The sequence below is a fragment of the Notothenia coriiceps genome, unplaced genomic scaffold (genome assembly GCF_000735185.1).
Source record: "Notothenia coriiceps isolate Sejong01 unplaced genomic scaffold, NC01 NC01_scaffold00037246, whole genome shotgun sequence".
Lineage (NCBI taxonomy): Eukaryota > Metazoa > Chordata > Actinopteri > Perciformes > Nototheniidae > Notothenia > Notothenia coriiceps.
The window spans coordinates 6,499,722-6,515,726 of NW_011369947.1; the positions used below are offsets into that span (position 1 = coordinate 6,499,722).

The window sequence follows — 16,005 nt, forward strand, 5'->3', positions numbered from 1 at the left end:
GCGCACATTTAAGAATCCCAACCCAGATCTAGAATTAAAATCAGCAGGAGTAGCTATCTGACTGCTGCTACTGGGAGGTCCAGGCTTTAGTTGTACATTCCCTGATAGTAATAATAGCAACAACAAAAAAAGCACCTTTTTCTCTTAACCGACACACATTGTAATCTGCGTTAAAGTCACCAGCAAACTCCGCGAAAGTGAGATTAGAGCTCAAGAAGCAGTCCTGAAGAACCATCATAGCAGGCAAGTGAGAAAGACAAACATTAGTCGAACTGAATGTCTGTGACAAGCCAACCAGTAATTGTTTGTAACACATCCAAACCTTTATAGGGGATGTCCACTGCGGGCGGTAGAACAGACCTGAATCCAGTCGACTTCTCAGGATGACGAGAGAACTTCTCATTGCCCCAAATAGCTAACAGGCATAGCAGAATCACGATATGGGCCATTTTCCCAGACCAGCACAGCATCCGGATAGGCGCGCAAGCAGGCTCGAAACGTGGAGGCGCTCCGGTCTCTACGCGATATCCCCGGTGCAAAACCCCCTCAGCACAGCAGGATAGGCGAAGCAGGTCCAGCCCGAAGCGTACAGGCGCTCCGGTCTCTCCGCGATGTCCCCGGTGAAGATCCTCATCAGCACAGCAGTATAGGATAGGCGAAGCAGGTCCAGCCCGAAACGTAGAGGCGCTCCGGTCTCTCCGCGATATCCCCGTGGTAAAACCTCTTCGGCACCGTAGAGCCGCAGCCCGAACGCGAAGTCGCTCTGGTCTCTCCGTTACGTCCCCGGGGCAAAATCTCGCCAGGACAGCAGCACATGACAAGTGGAAACAGGTCCCCGCCACAGCACAAACTGGACAGGTGGAAAAGGATGCCCCAGCCCGAGCAACAACGTACAGCCGCTCCGTCTCTCTGCTCCGTCAATGGAATAATGATATTTTGAGATTGACAATAAAGTTGACTTTGATTTGACTTGATTAGAGAAACACTGCTGTATTACCTCTCAGGAGGATCATGGAAGCTACCAGCTGCTGCTGCTGCTGCTGCTGCTGCTGCAACAATCCCTGTTGTTGTCCTGGCTGTCATTTCTCTCTCTGTCTTCCTGTGGATCAGGTGAGCAGATCTGATCATCTTAATCGTTGTTTGTTAAATCATTGAAAGTCTGTTTGTCTGGTGTCAAAATGTGATCTTCTTTTTCTTCATAAACTCTCCTAACCAGAAGAAAGAGGGCTTCTAGAGACTCGTCTGAGCCTGAAGAGAGAGCGGACACCCGGGAAGAGGTGAGAGTAGATGCTTACGTAATGAATCTAGTACAAAAGAAAACATGTTACACTCAATTTATAAAGATGGTGGTCTTTAAGTGCTTATAGAACATTGATCTGACATAGAAGGACCTGTTGCTGCTCTTTTTACATCCTTCTATAAACAGTACATTTCTATCACGATCTCTTTGATTCTCCTCTTAGACGTGAGCACATTCCAAGTACATCCAGAAGTTTTCCTACCTTTTGTCCCTTCATCTTTTCTGTCACACAGCAGCATGTTGATGAAGAAGGGATATGTTTCCATCATTACCACGGCTGCTGTTGCTTTGGCCTTTTCTGTCCTGGGTCCATTCCTCTGTAAATGGTAATGATGGAAACATATCCCTTCTTCATCAACATGCTGCTGTGTGACNGCTGCCACTTCCACCCGGTGACTGGCTGACTGATGGAGAAAAAAAGAAAGTCCCTCATGACCCCCACCCTGTTGCCCCCCAGCCGAGAAGAGCCGGACGGGACTAAAGCCCCCCATTGTTGTCCCCTCACACAGGATCACCAAGGCCCCGGCAGTGAGAGAGGGACGGGGGGTTGGAAAAAAGGATGGGGCTGGTGTGGGAGGGGGTGAATATGGTGTGTGAGTGTGTGTGTGAGTGTGAGTGGGTGGGGGGGGTCAGCCCGCCAGCTCAAACACAATCGTGTGATAGGACTTGGCCCTATCTAATCAAGGGCAGGAGGTCACTTCCGAACAACTGGGCAATAAAAGATTATTTCTGGCCACATAACAGAGGAGCCGTTGGAGGGGGGAGGGGGGAGAACGAGAGAGAGAGGGAGGAAGGGAGGGAGAGAGACAGCAGAGGGGGGAAGGGCGGCTGTCTGTGAGGAGAGGAAGTGAATTGAAAAAAGCCAGCAGACGGGAACCATCTGTCTGGATGCATAGTCTAATCTGAAAAAAAAAGAGGGAATGAAGGGGGAGGAAAGGGTGGATAAAGAAAGACCGAACTTCCTCTTCTTCTTCTTCTTCTTCTTCTTCTTCTTCTTCTTCTTCTTCTTCTTCTTCTTCTTCTTATTCTTCACAAACAAACACACCAGATCCATCTATCTATCTATCTATCTATCATTCTCGCTATCTCTCTAATGTGCATATGTGATGCTTTTTGTTGCCCTTGGTTGAGATATCAAAGGGGAAAACAGAACAAAAGTGGTTGTAGGGGGGCTCCATGGAATGCAGCAGCAAACACACAAAACTGTCCCCTGAGGCTGTTAAAAGAGGAACAAGGACGTGATCTTGTCAGAGTTAGGCTATGGGAGAAACAGTTAAAGCATGCTCTGTGTTAACAGAAAGCACGGCAGTATCTTTCAGAAGTGATATTTAATGCTCCTTGTGGACTTTCCGGAAATATTTTGTTCTCATTTTAGTTTAGTTTTATGTAAGGCAGGCTCATTATCTGATGTTTGAAATATCTCCCACCATAAACGATGAGGTTTTTTTTACTATTTATTTCGCATTTTTGGGGATCAAATCTGTCGACTCTTGACAACTTGCTGTTTCCAGCAACAGTCTCCAGTGAGAGCAACACTAAGACAAACACCCCGCTGATTTAATTAGCAAGCGGAATACAAAATCACTGGCTAGTCTATCGGGGCCTGTGAGAGCTGCCAAAAGGCTTTTGCGCTAACTTTGCAGGAAGGAAGTGACACTTTGAATACTGATGAGTCAATCAAGTGATGAAATAGGAGCCATTGATCAAGAGCAAATCTCATCTGTAGCCGAAATAACGCCCGTCCATTAATTACAAAAGGAGCCAACTGAATGATTGCCAAGGGTTGTGTGTTGTATTGATCCATGGGCCTCCTCCTCCTCATCATCATCCCCTCCAACTGGCCTTTGTCCATAAAATGGCAGACAAAGACAAGAGACAGGAAGGAGGCTTGGCGAAGAATGCGGTATCAGATAGTAACGCTGCATAGACACATGGGAGGTTAGGAAGGGGGGGGGTGTGAAAGTTTTACACTACATTTCCTGTGGGTGTGTGTGTACCCAGGAGCAAATGCTTAAGAGACTCAAGCCCCAATGAAACACCTCCAACTTGAATGGCCCTCAACACCGGATAAAACACTGGGTCGTCCCGACAGGCCCTTTATGGCTCCTGAGGAGGAAAGAGGTCACTAAATAACTGACAAACAGTCGTCTGGCAAACAGGAAACAGCCACTAGCATGTACATAGTTAGTTCCACCTAAATAAACCGTCACTCTTACCTGATTAGGTTGGGAAATATGTTCACTGACTTTAATAAGAGTACAAGAAAACCGGTTTGAAATTGGTTTGTGCTGCTCAAAATGCTGAAGATTGCATTTAAAATATACTTTCAGAATTTTTTTTCCATTTATTTTACTGATCTACAGACTTCCCAATATTCTTAATTCCACATCAAAAATGTTGACGCGAGGTCTGTGGATTATCCAGGACGAAGTTTCTTGAGATACACTGTGAAAAAAAAGTTGTTTTTAAATGCAGTAAGCACCAAAAATAATTCCTTTTCACTTTCACTGATATTTAGGCAAATACCTCAGAGGAAACTAGAATAATCAGTCACGAGGATTTGCATACTAGACACTAGATAAGGAAGTCAATGTATTAGTATTAAACTAACCCTTACATTTGAAGAAAGAAGCGTTTGCCCAGCTTCTAATTGGATGAAGATAAGATCATTCGTATTTGAAAGGAACAGGACAACCCGACAGGATATTTTTCTACTTTTATCTACTTTGTGCATGAACCACTTCTGTACCTCTGCAGAGAAACTTTGGCTACAATAATGTGCACTTTCTTCCAATGATGGCTGCTTAAATCTCCAAGGGCTGAAAATCTGCCTTTTTCGTTGTCAGTCCAACAAAAACATCTTCATAGGTAAAAATATCACATCTCTAAATTGGGATATTTCCATATTTTTTGTTGAATTGAAGGATTACATGTTCCTCTGTGGGTTGGGAAAATTCTCCAATTCAAACCTTTTTCATTGCACTCTGAAACGCACGGTGGTCGAGGCAAACACAAGGCTGCTTTTCTTATTTTCTAACGTTTACATATTGGATATAAAAGCTTTTTACTCCACCAAAGCAGTACACTGTATTTTTCTAGCATTTTACCCGTAGTGAATATTTTGTGGCTGCTATTTTTTACAATGTCATTTTAATCCTGCTGAGTGTGGATGTTGGAGCCGATTCCAAACACATCAACTCTCACATGTTGCTCCAGCACATGAGAACATCCAAAACCAAATATCTTAGGAGATAACTTCCATAAACTTTGGTCGTCACGTCCAAAAAAAAAACGCCTTCCTCTCCAAAATCCACCACCCCCACATTTCCCCTGATTGCTAATTTCTATTTATATGCCATGAGGGGAAATAATGAAAACCAGATGAGAAGGCGGAGGAAAGCTGAAGCAGGCCTTTTGGTGATGAATGCTGTGGAGGAGGAAGGCTGTTTATAGAGTATCCTGCTCCATCAGTGGTGCCCTGGCTAAGAAAAGGTCTGCCCCGGTAGGATGTGTGGGCTGGAGGTTCCACCATGACTCACTTGGTAGTCATGCATGTTTGCACTTGTATGGCCCCAAAAAACCCAAAGCTGAGGCAAGAGACCCGCCAAGCCTGACGACTCTAAATAGCATTACGTGGGCGTGTGGAGCGGCTAAATTTACTCTGAAACAAGTGCAAAAGGAAGGAGGAGGGGGGACGTTGTGACCATTTATATCATTGAATTACTTAATAGTGAGTCAGATTTAACTTTTTCTTTTACAGTGGAATCCCGCGATGAGTAACATGTGACGCAGTTTCAGTGGAGTTTACGTGGCAGGGTGACTTGAGAAGTTAAATAAACTATTCACAGGCCTTTAAATGTTATTTTAGACACCTCCACCGATTATATCAGAGATTTAAGAGACATGTTAAGGACTTAACAGAGCCCGGTTCTGGAAATGGTGGGAGTAGGATCTGTTTCCTTATTTGGCTTAGGCTGGAAAATATCAAGTAAACACTGTCTTCCTGTTCACCACCTCCTGAATACAGTTTAGATCTCTCCCCCCCGCCCCCCCCTCATCCGTACAGGGTAACTATAGTGAAACCTGAAAAAAGGCCTCCTATTGTTTGCTATCATCCAGGAGCCAGGAGCAAATGGGTCTCGAATTGCAGCTCTGAAAGGTAACAGGAAATTGACAAATCGCTAATCCACTCTTAACTATTCAGGGCAACAAAAGGTACATTCCACCAAAAAGGGGAAAGAAAAGCACATTAAGTACAGAAGGCCCATTTGGATGGATGGTTCATTTAACGCAAACTGCTGACAAACTGGAATAAGGCTGCATGCTAGTCAGTCTCAGTGAAAGCCTGGTCAGCTGAAAGACAAAAGCAACCAGATACTTCCTTTGTGCTTGTGTTTACCATTAGCTTCTTATCTGGGAAGTGTTTAAACCCAAACTGCTGCAGCCTTTACTCTGGGCTCCAAGCTTATGTTGTATCAAGAGGCTCATATTCCTGTTAAGCAACACTCTGGATCCAAAGATCCCAGACCTGTTGCACACAGCACCTGAGGGCACCTCTGTCACATGTAGCTGATTATACACATGGTCGTGTTGTTGCCAACCCTGCAGCTTTCCAAATCTTAAGCCATGGTATATTTCCCCCCCTCCCTTTTTGTCCCAGAGAAATTCCTGGTCACAGCATGCGTTTCTCCAACTGTTGGCATTTCTGGCTGACCGCACCGCTTTCAAGTGATGATCTGATCCCCTGAGGTACTTGGCAGTGAAGGGTGGCATCAGCCGGCACTTCCCAGTCATAAAACTCTCTGACAACATGGTGCATCTTGCAAACGTGACGACTGTGTTTCAGGATGTGCCGCCCTGTTAATTGCCTGTCGTTGCCTTAGTGCAGGAACCACGCCATAAAAAGCCCAGCATTGAAAGCCCCGGTATTATCTTTGAACAGGTGGCCAGCTACTCGTAATGGTCGCTCTCATTCTCACACGGCACACACACTGTTGGGCTCCGTCCAATATGGAGACCCATTTGGAGTTTGGAACATCCCGATCAGCTGCTTAGTGTCGAGGCAGCGGGGAAGTCGAAACCAGCGCACAACACTAGTCACTACAGTTTTTAACTGTAGGTGAGACTTCGCTTGAGCAGGCTATGGAGCTACAGTCAAGCATGGAGCATGCAGTCAGACACACACGCACGAGATTTGCTCGTGCGTGCGGCCGAACACATACTCACACACGTACATCTCATGCACACACACACAGGCCTTGTAGGAACACGTGCATACAGCGCACTTTTACACAACACACACGATGCTGAGCCTATGGCATACTTTGGTGGAGAACTCACTACACACATGCGAGCCCTACTGGTACTCAAAGTACTGAACTATATCCTAACGTGGCGATCTGTAGGATAACGATGGTCACGCTGGGAAAGCATGTCATACTTTACTCATACTGTCGATAACATGTTACTCAAGTACAAGACCTGAGTACTTCTCACTGTTACTCTGGTACCAGATCATCGTGTGCTTCTCTTTTCACTCAAGTACACACACCTGAGTGCTTCTACTTTTACTCACGTACAGGGTTTAGAAGGAGAGTTACTTCCTGTGAGCATAACTCATGGAAACGTGGAGGCTCTGTTGATGCTAGCAGCTTCGGGGCTAATCGTGTCAATGACCTGTATTGTTTAGCTTTCAAGGTTACCGAGGAGAATCGCAGCAAAGAAGCCCTCCAAGAATGTAAACAGTCACATTTCAAGCTACAAGCTGTTTCTACTCACTGCTGACATTTTTTACCAAGGAATTCCAGACCCAGCATGAACATACACTCACACACGCACAGAAAACAGAGATTTGCTGTTTGCCATTGAACTCAAACTTGTTAAAATATAGACATGCATTCTCTTGAAATCAGCCAACAGATCATTCATTCCTTTAGCAGCTCAATCAAGACGCCAGACAGAACTGTTTTTCATTAATTAATATATTTTCTGCATTAAAGTTAACATAGTTTTCTTTTGTGCCACCCTTTAATTTTTCAGTAAGTATTTGATATTTTGTTATATTCAGACATGAGTAAATTTAAGACTGTCTCTTGCAATAAATATCATAAAATAATAGAGCTTCACATAATAAATATTTTTTACAACAAAAAAATGTTTTAACAGACATTTTTCTTTTAAAAAATAGCCAGAATTCCTCTTATGGATTTTGAGCATACAATTTACACAAAAATAAAATAAAAAAACAAAAACATGGGAGAATGCCACAGAATGTGAATGAAGAGTTCAGATGGGTGGAAAGAGAGAAACATATCCAAGTGGAGAAAAAAAAATACTATGAGATGGATGTGCTTTCGTTAATGCAACATGAGCATAGGAACCACGGTTTTAGTGTGGTAGCAACCAATAAATTCAAACATACCTGCTTGCTATGAAAACCAGGTAACAGCTACATAATTGCCCTATAGTAGATCGTCCTTCACAGATTTGGTGAGAGGCAGCTCCCACTGGGCACACAGGCTCAGAGGAAACTGCCTACCTAAAACGGAAGAAACACTTTTTTCATATATATAAAAGAAAAGTGTTAATGAGGAGCTGAGGACAGACATAGAAACAGTTAAGGCAAACACTGGTCTGTAAAAACATGGTCCTGATCCAGAGAAAATAAAAATAATTGAGTGGTTTTCGTTACTCCTTTGCTTAGCTCCTTAGTTCCGCAGGGAGGAGGGGAGGCTGGTCGGAGGTGCTTAGAATGTTTGATAAACATTAATTTGTGACTATCATCATCATTATCATCATAAGATCCACATAAAGAGTCTCCCACGCAATCACAAACACACAGGGGCGATCAGGAGGGTTTTTCCTGGGTCTGTGGGGCCCAGCTCTCCATTTTGCAATAGACAGTGTTGGAGTTCTTGCAGCGACAGCCGGGCCTGTTGACCTGGTCGTAGCAGCCCTGGCACGCCTTCAGACACCCCTTAACAGGTGGGTAGCATAGCAGACAGGGGAAGAGTACCGACATTAATCCCATGCAAAGGAAACGAGAGCAGCAGTGGGAGCGTGACAGCGAGCAGGGCTGGTCAGCACAAGAGTCCCCCTCATCGTCATTGGAGCAGTGGTAGAAGATGCCCTTAACCAGGCACATGCAGGTGCCGTGCTCCAGCGCGCTCTCTGCAGAGCAGAGGCACTGGCCATTGCACGCAAGACACGAAGGCAGGCTCCTGGGAGCCGTACAGTCACTGCATTTGCACTTCCCACAGCGCTCACAGATGAACTGGTGCCCGGCAGCAGCCACCACCCCGTTGCCAGAGCTAGAAATGTCTGATTTCCCTTTGCCCTGCGGCTTGAGTGGAGCCTCTAGTGGAGGCTGGTGGAAGTGAGGGCCCTGCTGGGGCTGTGAAAGGGCCTTGGGCTTAGGCTGAGTCCGAACAGGCCGCTCCGCTCTGTGGTGGTGCTGTAAGCCCATGCCGGGCCTGGTGGGGGGCGAGCGTGCCAAGAGTCCCTGTTCAGAGGAGGCGCTGCTGTTGCTCCCTGAACTGGCGGCACTTCCTGTGCTAGTGGAGCGGCTGAGCCCCGGCACCCGGGACCCTCCGTACTGCTGGCCCCCAACCACCATGCCGCCCCCGACATGATGGTGGTGACCTGATGGCCGGTGCTCATAATTGTTATTCACATTGACGAGAATGACCTCGTGAGTTCTCTCCTGCTTGTCCTGGGGCCTGGGGGCCATGCGGGGTGCAGGGGGCCTCCGTACCACTGAGGGCCCCTCTGTATACTCGTTGTTGGAGCGGATGGCCTTGATTTGGTCCAGGGAGAGAATGGCGGCATGCTGGAGCTCCCGCTCGTAATCCGACCTCTGCCGGCTCTCTAGGGAAGGCTGCTGGATCACCACTAATGAACCGCCGGGGCCATGTTGACTTTGGAGCTCCATCTGGGGGGATCACCACTTCCGACATTCACCGTGGACTTGGCATGCATCGGAAAACCTGCCAGAGGGGGAAGATAGGCCGGGGAGAGACAAAGGAGAGGGAGGGAGGGAGGAGACATCATCAGACAGAGCCAAAACATGGCATAACTGGCAAACACACTGTCATGGTGAAGGAGGTTAACATGGCCATTTCAAATTCAAAGCCAAGTGGAAACCAATCACTATCAAAATGATCTCTTTCAATATGACTAAAGCAGCAGAAATAGCTCCTTACAACACTGATTACAGTATGAGGTGAATAAACATGTGTACTTGAGTATTGGAAAGTCTTTTTAAAGTTCACTCAGACTGTTTTCATCCTGTCAACATGACAATATGTCACGTTTGAACACCTTAAGTGAGGCAACCCGGGAAAATAGTTGACTATTAACAAGACTTGTGGTAGCTTCCTCCCCAATACGCACACATCTAAACTTCAGTAGGACCTACAAATACTTCCCCTGCTCATTTACATTTGTATGACTAGTTAACATTTAAATGCACCGCGGCGACGAAATGAGGACGCGATCCAAGGGAACTAAATGAGCTGCCTCACTTAGTATTCTATTACTACACCAAAAGGGATTTCAGGGAAACGGGGACAAAAGTAGAGCAGAGAAAAAAGCTAAGGTCAGACCAAGTTCCGACAAAATACAGACTTTGGTTGAAAAGCAACCGAGCGATTGGGAAAATGTCGAAACAACTTAACGTACCGCTACGGACAGACACGACTTCTGAAGTTTATATGAAGCAGATCATTCGTCTAATAACTGTTTATGCGATAAGTACGATCATAAAGTGAGTTTGTATTTCGTAGATGTTTAAAAGCAACACCGACTTGCATGAGGCCAGTTTCCCCCGTGAAGCACATATTAAATCTTACACTGCATATAAAAGCGATCAATTGTATATTACGTTTTGCAAGTAAACTAACGTGTTGTTTTTAATAGTCTTCGCGTCAAAGAGGGGCACTTTAAATCGGATTGTTTGCACACAGTGCATTCATAGGAGGAAACGTCGTGCGCATAAATAAAAGCAGGATCCTATAAAACACACAGAGCCAGAGATCAAGAGACATTAGAGGACGCATCCAAATAGACGGGGAAAAACTTATGAATGAAAACAACCGCCGTGGGGGGGGAAGGGTGTTTGTTACAGCAGAGCCACGGAAGGACATGGAAATCCATCAACTTCATCAACTGATCGCGAATAATTTAAGTCGCAGCGGGTGTTTTTTTCAGTGCCAAACATAACAAATGGCACGTTAAAGTCTTGGGATTTGTGCACCAGTGTTACAAAACACCTACAGCGGAGTTCGCTACGAGCGCTACTATCGGGTGATAAATAACGTAAAAGCACCATGATAAACGTACAAAAAAGCGTTAAATGCTAAGGAAGATACGTACCTATATGCAACCATCCATAACGTCGAATCCATCAAACTATAGCAAACCAAAACTCCATCCAAAAGGAAGGGGCAATGTCCAAGCGTATGCTATAAAGTCTGATGCATAACATTCATAGTCTGTTAATCCAAGTGTATCCCTTTGCGTTATTCCCTTTTCCTGGAGAAGTTCAGCGCGGGTTTACGCATGCATTCGTCCCCGGATAAAACAAAGTAAATCCACGGTGGAGCTCAGATGGAGGAAAGGAACTGCTGCGCACTTGGGAGGCCGATCTGTAGGCAACCTAGTGACAGAAGTCCTGCAGGAATTGTAGTGAAATACACAAAAATAGTCTTGCAGGAAACAAAACAAAACACGAGCTTATATCCAAGCTTTTCTCCTCTTCCAGTGTCAGCGGAGGGTTCGGTTATGGTCGTTGCTTATGGAGTCTGCGCTCGTCTTTGGGTCGCAGACAGCGATGCACGCGCTACTGCTCGCGGGCCTGTTCAGCACTGAATGAATGGGAACGCAGGGCTCAGTGTTTGCTCCACAAGCCAACTCCCATTGGCCATTCACTCCACTGAAAAAGGATACATCGCATCCGCTCCTGATTCATTGGGCAGATGTGGAAGGCCGGGCGATAGAGATGTGTGCTCTAGTTAAGGTGGACCGGGGTTTTATTTGGCCTCTACGAGGGGGCTCATGGAAGAAAAAAAGACGACCAGTTTCCGTTCTTGTGGGCTATGAATAATTATGAATGTGAATAAGGTTAATGTGACTAATAGTGGTGTAATGAGTGGGATATGTATTTAAATTCTTGCCGATTTGTCATTTTCGGTTAGCACAAGTTAAATCCCCTTTTATACATTTTTATTTAATTGTATAGTTTTTGCTCTGCTTTCAAAATAAATTGAATTTTTTTTTCAGCCTACTATAGTATAAGGAGATACACAAACACACAGATACAAATTACACCAACAGAAAGACATTACAATAAATACATAAACTATTATAAGCATTACAACTTATGGCAACAACTATTAAACTAATAATAGATTACAGGCATTTTCTTGATTTGTGTTGGCAATATAAACTATGTTGATAACAAAAGAGAAAGTGAAAGTATACTTTATAAAGCTCAATGAACATTTCAAAAAACTTAAGATCCTGAGCTGAACTGACTTGAACTTAAATCAGTATTTTAAATGTGTTTTAATGAAGGGGTTCAGACACTTTTTAAACATGTTAAGGACCCCACCACACATTTTGTAATATAGCACAACATGTAGTATCCATATGTAATTAAATTAGTTCATAGACAAATTACCTTCAATGGTTCGTAACCAGACAGTTTCTAAAAGCTTAAGTTAATAATTCACTGCTTAACAGACACCGACACAAAAACGTGTTGTTTCCGTTTAACAAGTTAATCAAAGTTAAACTAGACCCCATAAAAAGATCCCTGCTGGTGTTTAGAAACCACTGTCTGGACAGACAATTGTGTGAGTTTATAGACATTCAGGAGGAAACATCAACAGGATGTGTCTCTATTCTCTTGAAGGTTCCCATTGCGCATTTAGGCATCAGAGGAAACTCAATGTGTCACTGTGGGCCTGCAGCTTGTGATATGGACATTTCCCCATCATTTCAAGCGTTATATGGGTCGATCAGTGAATGGGGGGAGGTGGTAACGGTGGTGGTTGGAGGTTTAGTGTTAGTCCCGGTCCACCTTAAGAAAAAAGCAGCCCTGCAGCGAGGGGAAAGACTCCCCCCCCCTGCTACACCCCCCTCCTCTCTGTTCTTGACTGTCTGGTTTGATTGGTGTCGCGGATGCGCTACATCCGGATCCATGAGAAAAGGAAGTTCAATACAAAGTCAATTTATCCTATTCAAATGGAAAAATCAATAGATGAATGACCTCCAGTGCCATTTCGGGTCAGCAAATGCTTAAAAAAGAACAGAGGAAAAGCCCTAGTAGAATTAACGGTTAAAGCGACTGTGTGGCGCAGTAATGACAAGTTCTTCTTTGGCTGGATGTTACAATTCAGCTTCTTGGTGATAAAGCAAATCCTGGTAGACCGACAGATGGCCGCCTGGATCCCGGCTCTTAGTGGTCGGAAGTGCGGACGGAAATCTCACGATTACAGCAATTAGCTGATTTTCCATGCATGGTGAATGTGATGAATATACCAGCCGCTGCTGTTTTTCTCCCCGTGGATATGGAGCAGCGGTTTCCCAAACTGGGGGTTTCTGAACCATTAGGGATTATTGAAGGGGGTCCAGAAGGTCCCCAGATAGAAATACCAATTCCGTTTTTGTATTATATAAACATTGAAGCAAGGGGAAACAATGCATAATTCTGATTAAGGGAATCATGCCATCCAGAATCAAACAGTAATAAAAGTCGTTTGTCTTAGTGATAACATTTAAAACTTCTGATTTGAATGCAGTTCAAAATCCAAACACAGAACACATTTTGTTACACTGAAATCATGCTGAACATACAGATTAAAAGCAAAAGTTGAGCAAAAAAAGATACATTCATATACAACTCTTAAAGTTCATTAAAAACCTGCCCCAAACTAATTTCAGTGAAATGTAAGGACTTTGATATTATGATAGCTATATGGGATTATATGAATTTTGTCTAGAAATTGTGTTTTTGCAGACTTTTCCAAGCTGTCTAATTCTGCTGTAAACTTAGTTATATCATTTTAAAATCACCAGAGCTTATGAGCCTATTTGTGACTTTTCTTTATCCTGTAATGTTCTTTTGCTATTAAAAACACAAGGCAAGCAAAGTCAATGAATATAATGCATTTAATACATTGTTACTTATAATCAAACAAGACACTTCAGCTCACTTAGAAATATTCAATTCAATTCAATTTTCAACATTAGAAACTTAAACCAGATTGTCCTGCTGAGCTAAACACATGTTTCGAAACCTATAAAGCAAAAACAAAATATTTCAAAGACCAGTTTGGGAATTGTTTATTTAGCACTTCATGTTCAGCTGGTTTACATGTCACTTCCTTATCATAATTATACAGCAAACCAGGGTAGCTGAAACCATTTACTTCCAAAACAACATTACATTTCCTTTGAGAAAAGTGCCTTAGTTTGACTTTTTCCATGGCAGCCTGCTCAGAAGAAGCACATGCCGCTGCGGTCCTGCTGATAGCTGATATAGGACTGGATGAGAGAGTCGGGGATCCGGGGCTTCACAGTGTTCAGGGCACTTTCAAAGTGTCTGGCCTCGATGAGCTGAGCTTTGATGTCCTCTTGCAGGGCCAGTAGGGCAGCCTCTCTGCATACTGCCGTTATCTGGGACAGGAAACAGACACAGATATTCAGCTGTCAGGCCCAGAGCTCCATCCACTGAGCACCACTGAATCATGGGACCACAGTTAGAGGGTTCAACCACAGACTGTTGAGGGGAGATGTGTTATGGCACTGGAAAAGTACTTTATTTATCTTTCTTTGAGAAAAGCCTTCATCTCGTAAACATCAAAAGCATTACAGAGGGACACAGTCAAACCAACTGTATACAACTATACTGTATAAACAGACCCTAGAGACAAACATCTATAGAGAGGCGAAGTCCCGCCCATCTACTTCCGACCCATGGGACCTTATTTCGGAAAAAATATGTAATGAAGTCGATGGAGAGAGAAAACGTATCTTTCGATCCCGTTTGAATTGTGCCATGAATTACACATATGATGTTTGTCTATCTTAAAAAAGAATTTACATGTCAAAAAAGTCACAGTTTGTCGTAAAACTGTTGAAATATAAGACTATGAAAAATATGCAACTAGAAAGACTACAAATCCCAGAGTCACGTAAATCATGTCATAACTGATTTCAAAATGGTTTTCCTCCACTAAATAAGAGATAGCTAAGATAAGATAACAACATGCCTGTGTGCTTAGTACCAGGTTGTTATCATACCAGCAATGGGTCTTGCTCGTTCTTTCGCTTCCCGTCTGATGAAAGGACCAGGAGTGGCTGGATCAAGTTAGCTACCTAGCTAGTAGCGAGCACGTTAGTTAGCATTACAGCCTTAGCCTTGTCATTTTTATTAGCCTTAACATGAAGTAACATTAAGTAACCCAAAATGTTAAACAGTAAGAGTAGTAGTCATATTTCGTGAACCCTTTGAAGAGTAGTCTACTGTCACACCGGTGTGATCATTCTATAATACACCATTTAAGCCCGGGAATTTTATGCTAACGCTACATTAGCATCGGCGAACTTTTCTACTTCATGCTATCTACACAAATGGTTGACATTAAACATTAAAAATATCAGGCAGTTCAGAGAGAATCAAAGGAAGGCAGGCAGGCAGGCTGCTTTGCATGACATTCTTCTGGACGTGTTTCATTGTGGTGATAGTGAGGGTAGTCAATCCCTTTTTTTGGCAAGACAGTAGTGACGGCCATCTTGGTGACGTTTCACACAAAAAGATGTGTTACTTCACTGTTTTACGACACATTTTTTTTTTGACTTGCAAAATTATCTTATCTTGTATATTCAATGTTCAATGCTGCTAACCCACTCAAAGTAAAACATAAAATAAGATAAAGACTGTTGAATGTTTAATCTTGGTGAAGCACATCCTGTATCGATTTAAAAAAAAAATCTAAGTTAACCTGGTTATTAAACATTTTACTGTAAAAGAATCACAGACATTTTAGATCATAAAGGCAACGCCTGCTGTGTTTAGGATTTGTTGACCGTGCTGTACAATGCAGCTGGATCCTCTCCAGAGTCCTGACCTCTGGTCCTGAGAGATCAATGATGAGTTTTTTAGTGGTAATAATAATGCGAAGGGAATTAAATGATATGTGAATAATGTTCCTGTGTGAGGATCTGCTCACCTCGGGGCAGCACTGCTGAACTTGACGGCAGCGTACTCCGGGACTTCCTGTTGCTCCGTGTGTCTGAGAGGCTGAGCTGCTCTCATGTTGGAGTAAAGAGGGTCTGCCCGGTTGTTGGAGAAGTGAACGCTGGCATACTGAAGGTCCTCCTGCTGCTCCGGCTGATCAGGTACACACTGCAGGGAGGAAAACACTTTCAGATACACATTTTCACATTAATAGGTATTTCATTTACAGAGGAATGGACCCAGGACAGAAAAGGCCAAAGCAACAGCAGCTGTGGTAATGATAAGAAAATATCCCTGCTTCATCAACATGATGCTGAATGAGAGAAAAGATTAACCTGTTAAGCCCGGGAGACCCCGGTACCGGGCACTGCCACAACATCTTGCAGGAAACCGTGTCTGAGGGCATGTTAATTTAATAAACTATGAATGTTTTATATCCATGTAACGGGAAGAAACTCATCTA

General features: G+C 43.8%; 2 protein-coding genes across 2 annotated transcripts in view; one reads left to right on the forward strand and one right to left on the reverse strand.

Moving 5' to 3' along the window:
- hsd17b4 (hydroxysteroid (17-beta) dehydrogenase 4) overlaps window positions 1-16,005 on the forward strand; it is a 48,336-nt gene that overhangs the window by 26,925 nt on the left and 5,406 nt on the right. The window lies entirely within an intron of this gene.
- spry1 (sprouty homolog 1, antagonist of FGF signaling (Drosophila)) lies at window positions 7,270-11,215 on the reverse strand. Its single transcript, XM_010794656.1, has 2 exons — window positions 10,673-11,215; window positions 7,270-9,285 (listed from the first exon to the last, which is right to left on the reverse strand). The coding sequence occupies exon 2, from the start codon at window positions 9,228-9,230 to the stop codon at window positions 8,148-8,150; it is 1,083 nt and encodes a 360-aa protein (XP_010792958.1). The 5' UTR covers window positions 9,231-9,285; window positions 10,673-11,215; the 3' UTR covers window positions 7,270-8,147.

What these genes read in the sequence shown, in the direction of transcription:
- spry1 (XM_010794656.1), bottom strand. Translation starts at nt 9,230, where the DNA reads ATGGAGCTCCAAAGTCAACATGGCCCCGGCGGTTCATTAGTGGTGATC.